The sequence below is a fragment of the Globicephala melas genome, chromosome 13 (assembly GCF_963455315.2).
Source record: "Globicephala melas chromosome 13, mGloMel1.2, whole genome shotgun sequence".
NCBI lineage: Eukaryota > Metazoa > Chordata > Mammalia > Artiodactyla > Delphinidae > Globicephala > Globicephala melas.
This window is the reverse complement of record NC_083326.1, coordinates 16,850,462-16,867,473: the sequence shown is the minus strand read 5'-3', so window position 1 is coordinate 16,867,473 and position 17,012 is coordinate 16,850,462. Positions and strand designations below refer to the sequence as shown.

Below are 17,012 nucleotides of genomic sequence, written 5' to 3'. Positions count from 1 at the left end.
GGTTGCTAAAAGCAAGATGCTCTATTTTAAAGTCTAGGGCAGAGACCAGATATAGGTCTGTGGTCACTAAAACTGGGGAGACAATGGGTGTCTAAGAGTTGCTATCACTCTTGCGGGGAGACTGAGTGAGTAATGGAAAGGGTGGAGGGATGGAAGCTACTGCCCCAAGTGCTGGCACCCACACCAGAAACCAAATGGCCCTCCTGAATTTTCTTGGCCCATATTTGTGCATGGAGGTCACTAGACAACAAACTTATTGTCACCCTCTATGTGCTAGGTATGTTTTTAGACACAGAGGATGCAGCAAATAGACAACATTCCCTCCTTGTGGAGAGCTTATGTTCCTTTGTTATAGACAACAAACACAAAAAATAAGTAAATCATATAGTATATTACAAAGTGATAAGGGCTTTGGAAAGAACACTGAGTGAGATAAGAGGTATAGAAGGCCAAAGTGAAGAATATTACCATTTACATGGAGGTGTTCTAAGCAGGTTTCATGGAGAGGATGATATTTAAGCAAGAACCTGAGGGACATGAGGAGTAAGTGTGTGAGACTCTGGTTAGAGGCTGAGCAAAGACTCCAGGTGGGAGTATGTCTATTGTATTCTAAGCCTGGAAGCCAGAGTGGTGGGTGCAGAGTGAGCAAGGGGGAAGGCAGAAGGTGAGGCCCAGGAGGTAAGGAGGAAGGAGCTGGGTCCTCTAGTGCCTTGCAGATTATGGTAAAGACTTTTGATTTTGTAATGTTTTCCCGCTCTCTCATCTGTCACATTACAGATTTCGTTTGTTTGGCTCTTTTCTTTTGCATCAGTGTTTTTTTGGGAGAGTTTTTGTACTTTCTCTTCCGCTCCCTGTATTGTCCGTTCCCTCCAGCATCCTTTTTCTTGTGTGTATATTTTCATCTCTGTCTTTGATGTCAGAGGCTTTTTTCAAATGGTTGGTGATCTTGGGATATCCACTAAAGACTGAGGTACTAAAACGTTGATTAGAATCTCTTCATGCATGAGTAAATTCACTTTAAGGTGACTCTGGCACAAACTTTCTGCCAATCTTTTTTTCCCTACAAATATAATTCTGGCTGCCACCCCATTCCTGGAGCTAAGAAGGAGAAAGGTAATGAGGTTTCTAGTGACTAACTATACCTTTGACTTAATTTCCCTCCTTTCATTATAGCACTTATTCCTGCTCTCAGCTAGGCCTGATATCTCAAGTCTATAAAGGAAAGCTCCAGTCTTCCACCAAGGTTCAAAAGGGAATCTGGGAGTCTGATACTTTCAAAAACTTTTAACCCTCCCCCTATTTTCAGTCCCACCCTACACTAATGGAAGGTAGTGAAAATAAGGCTTCTTATTTGTTCTATTCTACAAGTAGTCTTCATTTTCGATGCAAAAATCCTGAACAGAATACTAGTAAACTGAATCTACCTTCATATAAAAGGAATTATATACCATAACCAAGTGGGATTTATTGCAGTAGTGCAAAGGTTGCTTTAACATGTAAAAATCCATTAATAAAAAACATTGTAAGAGAATAAAAAACACAACCATGTAATCATCTCAACTGACACAGAAAAAAACATTTGACAATATTCAACACCCTTTCATGATAAAAATACTCAAGCAACTAGCAAAAAAAGTGAACTTCCTCAGGCTTATAAAGGGAATCTATAAAATATACAAAGCAAAAATTGAGAAAACTGAAAGGAGAAAGACGCAACTCACAATCATAATTTTAACATGTCTTTCAATAGCTGATAGAACAAGCAGAATACAAAAAACTAATACAAATATAAGAGAACTGACTCATAAAATTAACTACCTTTACCTTATGAAAAAAAATCCATGGATCAATAAAAATATAATGGAAATGAGAATCTACTTTGAACTAAATGATAACAAAGCTACAATGCAGTAAAAGGGATGTGGCTAAAGGAGCGCTTAGAGCCTTAAATTTATGTATCGGAAAAGAAGAAAAGTTAACAAGTAAATAATCTAAGTCTCCTCCTTAAGGAGTTAGAAAAACAGAAAAAAAAATCAAATCTAAAGAAAGCAGAAGGACATAAAAATGAAAATAGAAATCAATGAAACTAACACATAGAGAAAAGTCAACACAGCCAAAAGTTCAATATTTGAAAAGGTTAATAAAATTGATAAACCCCTATCAAAAGTATTTTAAAAAGAAAGCAAGAAACAAATTGATATCAGAAGTAAAAGAGGGGTAGCAATATAATAGATCCTACAGTAAGGAAAAGGGGAAAAAATAAAAGTATTACACAAGAATCTATTATTTACAGGTGACTTTTCTACACTTGAAACTTATAAAAAATCCAGTGACATTTTGTTATTAGAACTAATAATAAAGTTTCTCAGGTTGGCCAGACATAAGTTCAACATACAAAAGTTATATTATTTCTATACATCAGCAAGAAAGGGTTAAAAACCATATAATCCTAAAAAAGGTAGCATTGTAACATTATAGATATAAAGTGACAGTTTTTTCAAACAAAGTTATAAAACTTTATTAAAAGACATTAAAGGAGATCTAAATAAACATAAGATATAGTATATTCTGGATAGGAAGACTCAAAATCATGAAGTTGATGTCTCTCCCAATTAATTTATAGAATCAACTCAATTTCAATCAGAATCTCAATGAGATCTTTCTTGGAGTCTCATAAAATAATCCTAAAATTTACATAAAAATGCTAAGGGTCATGAACAGTTCTAAAAAAGGACAGGGTGCTGGACTTGCCCTATTAGATTTTAGGACTTTTTAACAAGGCAACCGTAATGAAGACAGGGTATCAATGTTACAATAATTGAGAAAGAGACCAGTGGAAAAGAATGTTCCCTAATAACAGACACATGCATACAAGGAAACATCATCTATGATAGAGGTGGCACTGCCAATCAGTATAGACATGATGCACTGTTCAATAAACAATAATGGGACAACTGGTTATCCATATAGAAAAAAATGTAACTTAAGCACTACCTCACATCATACGTAAAAACTAATTTTAGATGGATTAAGAATTTTATTGTGAAAATACAACTTTAAACATTTTAAGAAGAAAGTATAGGAGATCATGTCATGGAACTGATCAATCAATCTATTAAAAAATTAAAAATCAGTGTTCAAATGGGCCAAAAATGTGAAAAAACATCAAAAATTGGAAAAAGATATTCATAAAACACAAAACTGACTGAATACTGATATTCCAATTATATAACAAACTTCAAGGAAATAATAGGAAAAAAGACAACCCAAAGTGGGAAAAATGGGCAAAAAACCTAAAAAGGCTTTGATGTTAGTGAACATACAAATAATTCTCAAGTTTGACAATAATCAGGGAAATGCAAATGAAAACCATAATGATATACCACTTTATATCTACTGAATTTAAAAAGTCTAAGAATACCAAGTGTTGACAAAGATATGGATGAAAAGGCTACATACTCCTGCATGCTCCTATCAGGTCTGAAAAGTGTCCTTTCGGTGCAGCACTTTGATCAGTAGTGATCGTAGAGACAGAAGATTTGTTGGATTACTGTGATGGTAATGAATACGACGTACCAACAGACAGTGTGAAAGTTGAGAGAGGGGGTGTAAACTGCTGGGAGGAAAAAGAGATATGAGGGAGGGATGAAGGGAAGATTTTGTTTTTGTTTTGATTTGTTTAGGAGAGAAGAGTCAAACACAATAATAGTTTAAAGAAAAGCTGCTAGAAAAACAGGCTGAAGATATAGAATAGGAAATAAATGACAAACAGGGTTTTGGAGAATACAGGAAGACAAATAGAATGAAAAGAGTTATGAGGAAATGGAGAGAGAAAATAGAAACTTTGCTTCTAAGAAAGTTAATGGTCAGAGATAATACTGTACAGCATTTTACAGATAAAAAGCATTTCACATACACTCTCTTACTAAATTCTAACTATATTCAGTGAAGGACAGTACGTTATTCCTACTTTAGAGAATTAAACAGAATCTCAAAGATGTTGAAGGAGTGTCTTAAGATCTCATAGCTAGTAAATAAATCCATAAAATGATGCTGAACTAGACTTTAAAAAATTAGGCACAGCATATCATAATCACACCTCATATGGAGAAGAATCAAAGTCTATATAGGAGATATTAAAACACATGAACATGGCACTGATAATCACAGTGGCTTAATCATGATAGTAGCTTACCTCATGCTCTGGAGAAAGATGTTCCATGTCAATTCGTAAACATCTGAGACCAGGTAAGAAGTGATTAACCATTAAATCCTCTGAAATGACTTGAGATGAGGTAGTTAAGGAGATTAAAAAAAAACAAACTGGTATGTCCAACAGAACAACAGAAGAATATAGAAGAAGCAGATCTCTTAAATGCTGCCTATGGCATGCTGATCACTTAGAGCAAACAGGCTTCTGTCAAGCACGATCTGTATTTGTTGAGTTAGTTACTTGTCAAGAGGCAACTGTGTTTATTCCCACAAATCTCCTTATGTCAGTGGCATTGATTATTGTAACAGCGCGTAATTTAATTACATGGTATGTAAACGTTATGAAATAATAAGGGTGAAAATTAAATCATGAAATTTAATTGGATGTTTAAATGAGTATGAAAAGTAAAAAAATTAATGTTTCCATGACAACTAAGTTGAAAGTTTCAGAAAAAATTGATAAAGGCCAGTTGCTTAAAACACTGCTGCTTGGATACATATAGCTGATTCACTTTGTTAAACAGCAGAAACTAACACAACATTGTAAAGCAATTATACTCCAATAAAGATATTTTAAAAATTGCTGCTTAATTATATATATGACAACTGTAAATATATACATATTTAAATATAAAGAAAAATATAAAAATCTAGAAAAATTCAGTACCCAGTATCAGAAATGTTTCTGGATTCTCTTTAAAGAAACTTAAGCTAAAATTCATAGACAATTATATTACGAATGTGGTTCACCTAAGAAAGCTGATGTTTAATTCTAATCAGCAGACACACAAAAGAAATGCCTCAGTCCTACATCAAAAGCTTGGTAAAAGAAATGACATTTATGTGTTTAAGTTAAAAGAAGTTCTCTTAGGTATATACCATTTTCCTGATTTCTTATTCTAACCATTCTGTTAAACTGACCCAAACTGGTCCTCACTGAATTGGGCAAGAGAGCTTTTGCTGTAATAAGTTTAGTACTACTTATATTTCCTAGCCATATGAGTTTTAGTTGATTATATGACATTGAAAGGAGTCAGGAAAGCAGATGCATTTCTCAAACAATTCACCTTGTTTATTCACATTGCTTCTGACACATTCTCACCTATTATAGTTGTGAGCCATCTAAAAATATTTCTTATTTAATATTATACCATATTAAAGTGAAAAATGCCAGTAAATGAGTTCCTTTATGAAGATGAGTTAGTCTTTCTGAAAAAAATAATAAATTATATTAAGTAAAAAAAAATCCATATAACTACTGCCTTAAAAATATAGTTATAAATAAACACTAGTTGTAAATAAAACTCCTATAATTGAGTGACTTATAAATAGGTAGTTATAAAAATATAGACATCATTTGGTTGAACCAAATTCCTATAGATATACAAAGTTCTACAACCTAATGGCTATGTAGTTTTATTTTCTGGGTATAGGAAAAGTATCACCTAGATATATCTGTGAGTGACCTTTGGATTAGAGAAAGGTCTCTGATCTAGAGAAATCTGGGCATGGATTGAGAAACTGAAAATGGCCTTACTTGGTGGTAAGATGGAAGACACCTTTCCTTCTCCTCTCTCTCTACCCACTGTTTGGTCCTTTTCCCCCATGGAACCCCACAATCTTTCTTAGGGGATGGAAACTTAGAGATCATTTAGTCCTATCTGACGTTAGGAATCATCTCTACCTCATCTGTGAATGGTGGTCATAAAGCCTCTGACTGCTAACAATGACAGAACATTCAGTTTTGTAAGACAGATCTCTGCATTTTTAGAGAGCTCAATTTGAAAGTTTTTCTTATAAACACAATAGGCCTCTCCATGACCTCTGCTTGTTAGTGTTTGCTCTGCATTTTAGTTACACAAGCGTGCCTAACCTTTTTTCTATATAACAACCTTTAAAATAATTCTCAAATTATCTTTTCATCCCTAAACCATTTCTTTTCCAGGTTAAACATTTCTAAATTCCTTCAAATTTTTCTTAAACATGATTTCTTGACTTAATACCATGCCAAATGTTAAATTATATAGATTTCCTATGTCCCTATTGAAACACGATGTCGTGCTGAAAGGAATACTCTTGTGTTCTATCAGCTCGTAATTCAATAGAACAGCAGAACAGATATGGACAATGTGATTTTATTAGTGGCCATAACCACCCTGTTGACACAAGTACAAGTTCTGACTCACGGAGAACTAACGCTTTTAGTACTTGAACAGTGTCTATTGTTAAGATGGTTCTTCCCCTTACTGTGCTGTTATAAAGACTTTCTACTGTATTTTCTCTAGTAATATTCTGTACATACCTAAATACACAATAATATTCCTTCTATACAGACTTCTATGCTCTTCAGAAACCACTGCTTAGTCTATTTGAAAATTAGGTTAACAGAGCTAAAATTTTTAATCTTTTGACTTTCTCATTTTCCTTGAGGCATATTTCTTTAGAAACTCTGCTATATAAGATTACACACAACTCTTCACTAAGTTTGTAAACATTTACTTTCGCAAAGTTTAGGGAATAGGTATAAGCGTATCAATGTTTTCTTTCTTTGACATGCCAAACTCTGACATGCCATTATTACTTTCTTGTAAGGGTCCTGTCACTTCTCCATTACTAAAGAGTCCTTTCTTGCTAATTCAGAATTATCACTTCCTCTTTTTGCTTCCTCTATCTTCTCTAAGTTGAAAATGCCAACAAGATAAATCAGGAATGATAGTAAGTTCTGCTTTTAGTGGAATTAAACTTATAGAAGGTATATGGTTAGTTGAGGCAAAATTATCAAAATATGGTATCTCTGCCCACTTTATGATCTATAGTATAAGAAAGTGGCTTATATCAGCCACATGAATAGGCAATTTGTAGCAGAGTCCCAAAATGAAATGCTCTCAACCACACATCGAACTTCAAGTTTTAACATTTCTAAAAGGACCGGTAGCTCCTTAACAGACAGCTCTGCATTTCTTTCTCTACCATCATTTTTTTTTCTGTCAAAATCATAATTCTCTGATTATGTTGTCTAGCACATATTTTTACGGTTATATTCAAGTGTTCAGCCGTTCACCTCATTTTTCAATCTCTTATTTCCTCCTTTCTTGAAATATTCTGGCTTTTAATGGGAGAACCTAAAAGCTAGAGTTTATTCTGCCCATATTTATCTTCACTTCCTTCTTACTTTTATTTTACTAGGCCAAGGATATTAAAGAGAACATTTAACAGGATAGCTAAAGTTCACCGTTCTAGTCACAGTTTTGCTTTTAATTATAAAAAACAGAAGTCACTAATGCCTTTAAGTTTTAGTTTAGTCATTTATAAAATGTAGTGGTTGACATGGGTTAGATGATCTCTGAGCTTTCCTCCAGTTCCACCATCACTGCAAATGATTAACATGGTGTCCCTGTATTTTTTTCAATGAGTGATATCTCTCCAAGAGATATTCACAGGATCATAAAGACTGTTAAACATTCATTTAAAATGAATGCCAGGACACATACAAGGATTCCTTTTGATTAACAGAAGCCTCAGTTATAACTCATTGCTTGCTTAGTTATATAGCTGATTAACATACATACAATTTTAGTCAATGTTTTCAAACTATGGAAACATATAAACACAGAAGACTTAAAGTTATCTTTAAAATTATGAGATGGCTAGAATAAGGAGCCATCTTATGGGCAAGTCAACTCAAATTTTTAATCTTCTACTTAATTACTTCTTAGTTAAGTTGAAGAAAAAAATTCTACTTCTCAATCTTTAACAACTGAGGTTCACTGTAAGACTGATTATTAAATATAGAAATACATTAATAAAGCAAGGATACAACAACAGGAAAGTGCACTGTAGGCTTCAAAAAGATGGGTAGCAATATCCAGTCTTTTAGAATCCACGATTTGTAAGTTGTTCACCAAGGCTAACTTATGCAAATGTGGTATAACAACTGAAAAAAGAAAAAGAAATTATTAATTTTAATCTAAAACATGCTTATACATTAAAAAAATTTTTTTCATTTTATTTTATAAAATTTTATTTTAATTCTGGATGATTTCGAAAGATTACCCACATCCCATACTTGCTTTTTCGTCCTAGGGAAGAAAGCATGTTTTTCAGAATAAATAGTGATCTAGAATTTGGGAGAAATAGATTATAGCATGCCATTATAACCTAATTATGATGATGTATACAGGTCATTTGGCTTCACTGCAATTCAGTTTCCCAATTTGAAAAATGAAAGCCAAATAAACAAATGTAAACAACCTACCTCTTGTGTTATTATCAGCTTTATAAATAAGTTTATATAAATCTTGTATTACTGTTGCTATTAAAAAGATAAATACAGTATACTGATTCATTTTCAATATCAAATTATTTCACTACTTCATGAAACTATTATTAGCTTTAGTTTCTCAAGTTCTTAGCAAAGACCAGTGTCAAATAGCACTGGTGGTTGAGTTTTCAAGTCACCTAATGGGCTCAATATCTTATATCTCAATGAATAGTGTAAAATTTCAAAAATACAGACAACACATTGCTAAAATTAAAGTGGTGGTCCAAGAAACAGTAACCATTTCAGTAGCACTGAGCACTCCTACTGCCTAAGATTATGTTCTTTAAATACCATTTCCCACTAAAACCAGGGTCCCTTGCAGAAATGGCTTCAGGGTAAGTGATTATCAAATTGTTGATCACATGGTCCCATTCTAGTCCCTGCTTGGTTGGGGGACCCAAAACATGGTTCATAAGCACATACTTCTGACCAACTGTAGTGACTTCATTCATGTCTACCTTAAGCTTGTATATGTTAAAGCCACAATCTCCTTCTAGAAAAATCTCCTGCTTCCTCAATAAACCACTACTATAATTACAACTTTTATGCACCTTAGTAAACGGTAAAAAACCCCACACAAACTTAGGATAACAATGGCCATTTTTAGGGGACTTTTTGACTTATCAAAATTAATAACAACATACTTCAGAGGTGCTCTAGAAAAAATAAGAAGACAAAAAACTCCAAATATTCATTGAATTCCCAATGAATTCACTGAAACTCCGATTCATTAACTGGCATGCTGAGGCCTCAACAAAATGGTGGCTCTGAGACAAAGATTCTCTATTTCATTTCTGCCCAAACATTTTGAAACTGACCTTCCTTGCACTACTTTATCTATAAACACGTGGTCTCTATTCATTCCGCTCATTCCCTGATTTCCTACACAAGCAATCCTTTCCTCAGTGTTTTTCTCAGAAACTCAACAACCACACTATACAAGATCCCTTAAAACTGCTTAACTAGAAAACAAACCTATACAAGTTACTTTAAACTGTAGTCTACAGACAGTTAAAGGCTACAATTAAGGATATTCCTAAATCTCAGAAGATAGAAGTTTACTAAAGAATTCAACATTTCATTATATATGTATTGTCCTGGGCTACCACATCTGTACCAATTAATTCATTTAATTGTTAACCCCTCAGATGGAGATAAATGGTTAAAAGATTTAATAACCTAGATGTGAGTAATTCTACAACTGACCTTTGGTGGGCAAGGAAAACAGGAAATACACAACATAAGGCCACTTCTGAAGCCTTTCACTTAAGGGCAGATTGGACAAAGATTCAAAAGTGCGAACAAAATAAAGATAAATCAATAGGAAACTTTATAAAAATAGATTTTTGTAAACTTTTAAAAAATATTCTGGGGTAGATCCAATAGCAAAAGTGAAGGGAATCTTGTCCTCTCTTTTTGTAAATGAGCTTAGATCTAAAATAAGGAACTTTGAAAAAAACTGATCTGAAATGTAAAGCTGCCATGTTAGAAAATCTCCAAGGTATGACTGAACATTTTCAGAGAGACTTATAAAGTTAAAAAAGTAGAAAATAAACAAACAAAACTGTATCATGTTCTGAATAAAACAAATGGCCCCTGAGATAAAATCAGGACCAAAAGGTCCTATAATAACTAAGAGTTGGGAGAGAAAAAGGGCCACTGGAAGAACCAATGTCTTCTATTCTCTAGGAAATAGAGGGAAAAATATCCAAAAATGCCACTCCAAGGAAGACATTACCACCCAGCAATTCTTTGTTCTTTCTCTAAACTCCTAACAGGAACTGTCTATAAATACAGATGGATAACAATATAGCATCCTTGTCAATATGGGTTCTACTTCATCTACCATTAATCTTATTAATATAGGACACTAAATTCCACAGGGTAAAGTTTTAAAGCAAAAGAGAAGCCAACTGACTGAGTAGTAAATACAGAAGAAAAAAAATTTTTTTGTCTTAAAAAAAAAAAAGTCTCGTTGTGTCAGAATGTGAAGGAAGATTGTATAAGACAAACTTGTGGGTATACAGTAAGTTGTAGAAGGCTTCAGGAATAATGGTTTACTACACCTATTCAAGCAGTGGAAACTGCTATTCTCAATTTTTTCTCAAGCCAATCTTTAATTGCTATTTTGGGACCATTATGAAAAGAATATTTCTCTTTTCTATGTGATACATAAATCTTTCTTTTGAGTGTACACAAAAAGGTTAGATCATATTCTAGACAGTTATTAACTCAACAACACGGCACCCACCAAAGACGCATTGCCTATTCAGCCTATTCCTTGATCCAACAGCCAAGACTTATTCTCCTTGCTTCAGAGCAATTACAGACAGCCTCAAAAAAGTTAGTCAAAGCACCTGTAGAGGGTCACCTGTAAATCTGACGTTACTATGATGAGGAACTATCCCTAATGCTAACTAAAATACTAAACGTTTTCCTGTTAACTGATTGTGAAATACTGTTATTTTCTCCTCATGCTACCAACACTATTACCCATTGAAAAATAACCTTGTGGTTGTTTCTGTAGTTCAATATGTGTTCATGCCCTCAACAGACCTTTTGGACACTGCAGTCCAAATCCTGACAGTATTTTTGTTGTTTATCTTAAAAATACCAGGTTAGATATGCAATAACTAGTCTATGGGAGAATCCAATTTTGTATGGAAACCAAACTGATGTAAGAAGCCAAACTTGCGGACTTTCCAAGAGCATGTCAAATTGCTAAAAATATAAGGACTAAGGTATAACAGTGATAACTGTCATGCTTTTGGAGTAATAATTACTGGATGCTTTGATGACACCCAAAGAAATTGTTGTCATAAAGTAAAAAGTGATACTATAGAAACCGGAGAAAATGCTTTAGCAGATCATCATGCAGGTTATTTAGCAGATCAACAAGCCATGATTTAAACCAAAATAGTGGAATGGCATGCTAAGTGGAAGAAATGTATCTTTCATAAGAACATGTCTAGAAACACATAAAAATTTCCTTAGAAATAAGAATTAAATAATAAGTTCTAAATATAATGAGCACAGTATTTTGAAATTAACAGTTAGGAAGAATTATTTTAAAAATAACTTGAAATTATTTATGAGTTACTTTTCATACGTCTACAGCAATCACTATATAGTATAAGAAGCCATTTAATAGCAGTTAATAGTAATACCAATCAATCCACAATAACAAACTTGTTTGACTTTCAGCTTTCAGTATATGAAAGATAAGGTGTAGAAAGGTGTCATGTAACACATGACAAATCCTCAGTGAGGCTTATGGTCTCACTCTTACATTACAATTCAGGAAAAATGGTAAAAAAAATGCAACTTACACTCATCTCGGAACCTTGGTTCTGCATTAGGCCCAACTCTACCAAATGTTTTTATGATTTCTGTATGCAAAGAATACTGGTCTTGATATTGAGGATCTTCCAGGAAAGAAGCCAACTGCATTTTCACTCTTTCCAGCAACTTAAAATTGAATATTGTACAGTCAAATTGAGAGAAGGATACACACTAAACATGGCTTGCATCGCTGGATTCAAACGACTTATATCAACATAATAGTAGAAATTTGGAATTAAATAAGTACTTATTTAGTCTTTTGGCTCAGAAAAGATCTTAAATTTTTGTTTATGCTTGTTAATTCATTTTTTGTTTTTTAAAAACACAAATATTCCCTGACAAACTGTAGAAAAGACCCCACAATATTTAGGGATAAAGATAGAGTTTTGATGATTTTGTATCTAAACTATAATTCTTAAAACAAATCAGAGCGTAAGTTACCCACTTATTCACCTTCTGAAAGCAATGAGTCATTAATGACTTACATCTTACTCATATTTCCCTAAAAGACATTTTTATTTTGGGATTTAAGAACATGTTGAAATTCTGCCAAGACTGCAAGCTTTGCAGAACAATGTGTTTTTTTATTTTGCTCCACCGGTGAAATATGTAAGTGAAAAAACGGAGAATATTTTTTCCCACAACTAACACGGTTGTTTAATTTTGGTTATAAAAAAAATCTATATGACAAAAAAATTTTACGGAACAGTTTATTATATATATATATATATATATATATAATTTTTTTTGGTAAAATGTCTATGAGATGGAAAACCTTGTTTTCCATTTAAGTGGCTAAGTGATATGCCCACAAATAATTTACTTTCTAATGTATAGGGTTTTTCATTGTGTAAGGACATGTCCAATTTGATAATAAAGAATAAAATTCTGATAACTAATTTTGAGAAGTGTCTTAGAGTTAATGTTGCAGATAGAACCTAACAAACTGAAAATTAAATCACAAGTTTCTGAATCAAAATACATATTTAGGGAGGAAGACTTTGGTAATCTCCTGAAGCAGGCGTGACAGAGAGTTGTCACAGTGATGTGTGCTACAAAAAGATGATACCAGTCTACGACATGACTTGCAGCTTGATTATCAATGACAGTTACAAGAACATAGGTACCCTCTAGCCTCTGTTCGTGAAACTGAGAAAACCTGTCTTCAAATTTGTACAAACTGGCAATTGGGAATTTATGTAGACTATCCAGAAGTCTACTGGATAACAGAAGCCTTTGGAGCTAAATCTGCTTTGAAGGATTATTCAAAACTGCAATATCCAGATAGACTTAAAATAGAACATCTGAGAGTTGGCTTATACTTAATTTTCTAGTTGAGAAGAAAGACTAGAGATTGCCTTCGCATATGAAAATATACTTTTGGTAGGCTATCATATTTTCAAATTCTGAGATCCTCTTCTGGCCCATAAGTAACTAAGAAATAAAATGAAGGGTATGATGCTACCGGGTACATGTACAGTAATGTGTTATCATTACCTCAACAGTACATAAATAAATTCCAGTCATTTCCTACCTCTCTTTGAATAACTGTTTCCATAATAGTGCCAAAGGCTGGAATTGTGGCAATCCTGACAGAGCTGTTAAAATTAAAAAAGAAAGAAACTGAAACTTTCTTTGAGATGAAAAACTGATCATTATTAAAATATATATCAAAGTAAGTACAAGGTAAATATACTGTATTAGTCTCTAGCAATGACAAATTAAATTTAAAAAAAAGCAGACCAAGAAGAATGCTCAAAAAGACAGACAGGATAACTTAAGGTCGCAGTCTGTGAAACTCACAATTCAGGATCACTGGACAAGGTAACAAGGGCCGGAGCAACCCGCTTGTCAACTAACGCTTCACTCATGCCTCGAAGAGTCAGCTGTAAACCAGTCAACATGCAATAAAAAATGGTTTGGTAAACTGGAATGAGAACTGGGTTAGCTGTGACTGAGGATGGGCAGGCAGACTCATTGGCCTTTCTTGGTTTAGTCACCCACACGAGACATTAAAATGTTAAGCCTCTGGTTCATGCCACTATACTTACTGGTAACAACATGTTAGTGAGATTAGAGAGCATCCCTTCTTGGCTTGGAAGAAATAGTCCATCAGCATGTTTTAAGTTTTGGAAACGTTTATTGAGGACTAATAAATACTACTAATATATTCTTTTCAATATATGGCCTTGTCATTAGGCTTACTGTGAAGGTTGACTTAAAAAAATACATGAATAGTAGTATAATAAAGTTTAAAATCAAGTAAGCATAATCCAATATTATTATTTTAAAGAGCTAAATCTAGTCTTCAGTGAATTTAAAAGCTGATGGTTATTTCTTGACAGGCGCATTTTGAAAGGGATGCTGAATGAAAAGGTAGGAACGACACTTACATTTCAGGGTCACTGGAGAGAGTTATGAGAGCAGGAACAACCCTCTGAGCTACCAGAGTTTCATTCACCCCCTTCACCAACAGCTGATTGGTCAGCACAGGGGGTATTCACAGGTGATGCATGGAAAGAGCAAACACAATGCCACAGGAAGAAGAAAGGAACAACCAAGAGAAAGAGAGAAAACACAAAAGCAAAACCAAAATTAGAAGCTAAGCAAATATTGCTACTAGAGTGCTTTATAAAGGCAGAGAATGCTTAGGAGAAAAATAAAGCTTACACAGCCTAGCAGTCCCTGAAAACAGTTTGTTACCAATTCAATGACAGTTTGTACTTTTGGTCAAATAGTCTATGCAATTTCCATGTTCAATTTAAAAGAAAGCTTTACCTTTTTTTTTTTTTTCTTTTAAAGAAACTAAAAAGAAGACATACTGGGTTCTATGGTTAAATTCTTTAAATAAATCTGATATAATTTTGTTATGACCAACAAGGTACAAACTGGACTGTTTTTAAACCAAACTCAAATGGCTAGCAGCCACCACTAAATTGCTTCTGATTGTTCTGATGCAAGTAAATTTAAAAATCACATACAAAAATTCCCAACCTTTTACATCATGTAGCTTTATTCCTTGAAGTACAGAGATATAATGTAGCCTAGAGGAAAGTACTTATTTAATGTGGGAATCAGACCTGGGTTCAGATTCTAGCTCTCCACTTATTGGTCATGTGGCCTAAGATATATTACATAATCCCTTGAAACTCAGTTTTCTCATCTGAAAATGGTGACACTATCATCTACCTTAAAGGATCACTGTGCTACTAACTACACATAATATACTTAAATATTGTGTCCGACAAAGACTAGGCATTCAAGAAATGCAAGCTGAATTATTGTGACTACTCCAAGGACATAAGATTTGTGATATATTTGGAAAAAGAAATTATTAACTAAAAAATGTTTTTGTCTCATCCAAGTAGTTAATGTTTACAAATAGTCCTTTGTTTTGCATTTCTCTAAAAGCTCAAATAAAAAAAATACAATGAGCACAATTAGACCTATTTCTATAATCTAATCGTAAAAACAATTCATTTAGCAACCAACCCTAAATCGCCGAACTAGAGGACAATATTGAGCTGTACGCATTGTTTTTATAAAAATCACGGAATTTTATGAGTTCAACAGAAAAGGGTAACATCCTAATCCTACGTTCTCTATTTCAGAATGTAAACACAAATTAATCCTCAATGCTAATCAATCTCTTCACCTTGTAATGGAACTAGTCCTCATGGAAGATGGAAGATGCTGTGGAATTTTTAGTAACAAAAACGCAACACTGTGTTGGGTTAACTATTCCTCCTACACAGCATATCAGAGAGCAGAGCTCCCTTTATCAGAGATTTTTAATTTTACACTAATCTGTTACCATTTAACAACTGATACACTTTATTTTATTTTTTTTTTGCTGTACGCAGGCCTCTCACTGTTGTGGCCTCTCCCGTTGCGGAGCACAGGCTCCGGACGCACAGGCTCAGCGGCTATGGCTCACAGGCTCAGCGGCTATGGCTCACAGGCCTAGCCGCTCCGCGGCATGTGGGATCTTCCCTTGCCGGAGCACGAACCCGTATCCCCTGCATCGGCAGGCGGACTCTCAACCACTGCGCCACCAGGGAAGCCCAACTGATACACTTTAGAATCTACTTCAGTATTCTGAAATAATTTTTATTTCAACAGAACCATGGATAATTTAGGCAGGAATAAAATGACAAAAGAACTTCTGTTACTACCTTAAACATTACAGATGTCAGGTAGAAAGAAATAGGGGGAAGAAGTTCAAATACATTATATACAACTTTCTTCTCTGTATCATTTTATAAATAAGGTAGCTTAGGTTCGAATTAGTAAAGTGTATCTTGAAGTGTCTAACTTGTGCCAGCCAAAAAGCATTAAAAAAAAAAAAAAGGGATAATCCGGGGGCAAGTTAATTTTTCATTGCACTGGAGTTTTTAGATTTAATTTAATAAGCTGGAAAATCGGAAAGCAAAATTTAAGAGCTATTAATTATTACACATTTAGACACAGTTTATCATTTGATTTTTAAACATGATGAGGTAAGTACAATTATCATTAATGTTTTAACAGATGAAGAAACTGAGCCTGAGAGAAGTTAAATAACTTGCCCAGGGTTTTAGAGCCCAAAAGAGGTAGAGCTAGAAAATGGACTCAGTCACAGTTGTTTTAAAAGCCCATGCCTTCTTTGAGTTTTGGTCTTAATGTTACCTGATTTATCGCCTTATGATTGATGTAAGAAATCATTATATGAAGTTCTTTTCTGCATCGTTTGGGAAATCCATTATGTCACACTGGAAGTCACATAATAAAGTCTCTTTTATAAATCAATTTCAATAATAATTTGTTACATCAAGAATATATTGTCTCTTATTTAACAATGAGAATAATATGACTGATTGGATTTCCCCTTTTTGCCCTGCTGTCTGAAAACTCAGAGCTAAATTTAGTGTTCAATTTCACTAAGTATCTCATATTATGTTCCTGGTATATCCATTTATTGCTTTCTTCTCAGTAGTTTCTGGTCTCACATTAAAAAAATTAAAAATTTTAAGTGACCTGTTTTTTATGTTTTTATTTTGAATTAACTCATATTGGGGGTGGGGGAAGCAGGCATAACTGTAAATTATAAAGTATTAGTATCAAAAGAAATCTTATGAAATAATTATTCTTTTAATAC

The 17,012-nt window shown here is 33.7% G+C and overlaps 1 protein-coding gene across 6 annotated transcripts in view; it reads right to left on the bottom strand.

Annotated features, from left to right (window-relative positions):
* Nucleotides 1–17,012, bottom strand: part of RELCH (RAB11 binding and LisH domain, coiled-coil and HEAT repeat containing) — a 121,883-nt gene that overhangs the window by 10,652 nt on the left and 94,219 nt on the right. For 4 of the 6 annotated variants that reach the window (XM_060310444.1, XM_030868109.2, XM_060310445.1 and 1 more), the window contains 5 exons: nt 14,269–14,351; nt 13,410–13,473; nt 11,863–12,001; nt 8,030–8,146; nt 4,196–4,284 (listed from right to left, as the gene is read on the bottom strand). In XM_060310444.1, the coding sequence (XP_060166427.1) occupies nt 4,196–4,284; nt 8,030–8,146; nt 11,863–12,001; nt 13,410–13,473; nt 14,269–14,351 (492 nt within the window). Of the gene's footprint in view, nt 1–4,195; nt 4,285–8,029; nt 8,147–11,862; nt 12,002–13,409; nt 13,474–13,678; nt 13,762–14,268; nt 14,352–17,012 lie in introns of those variants that run through there. The other 2 variants (XM_030868108.2, XR_011377949.1) reach the window with 2 other exon arrangements.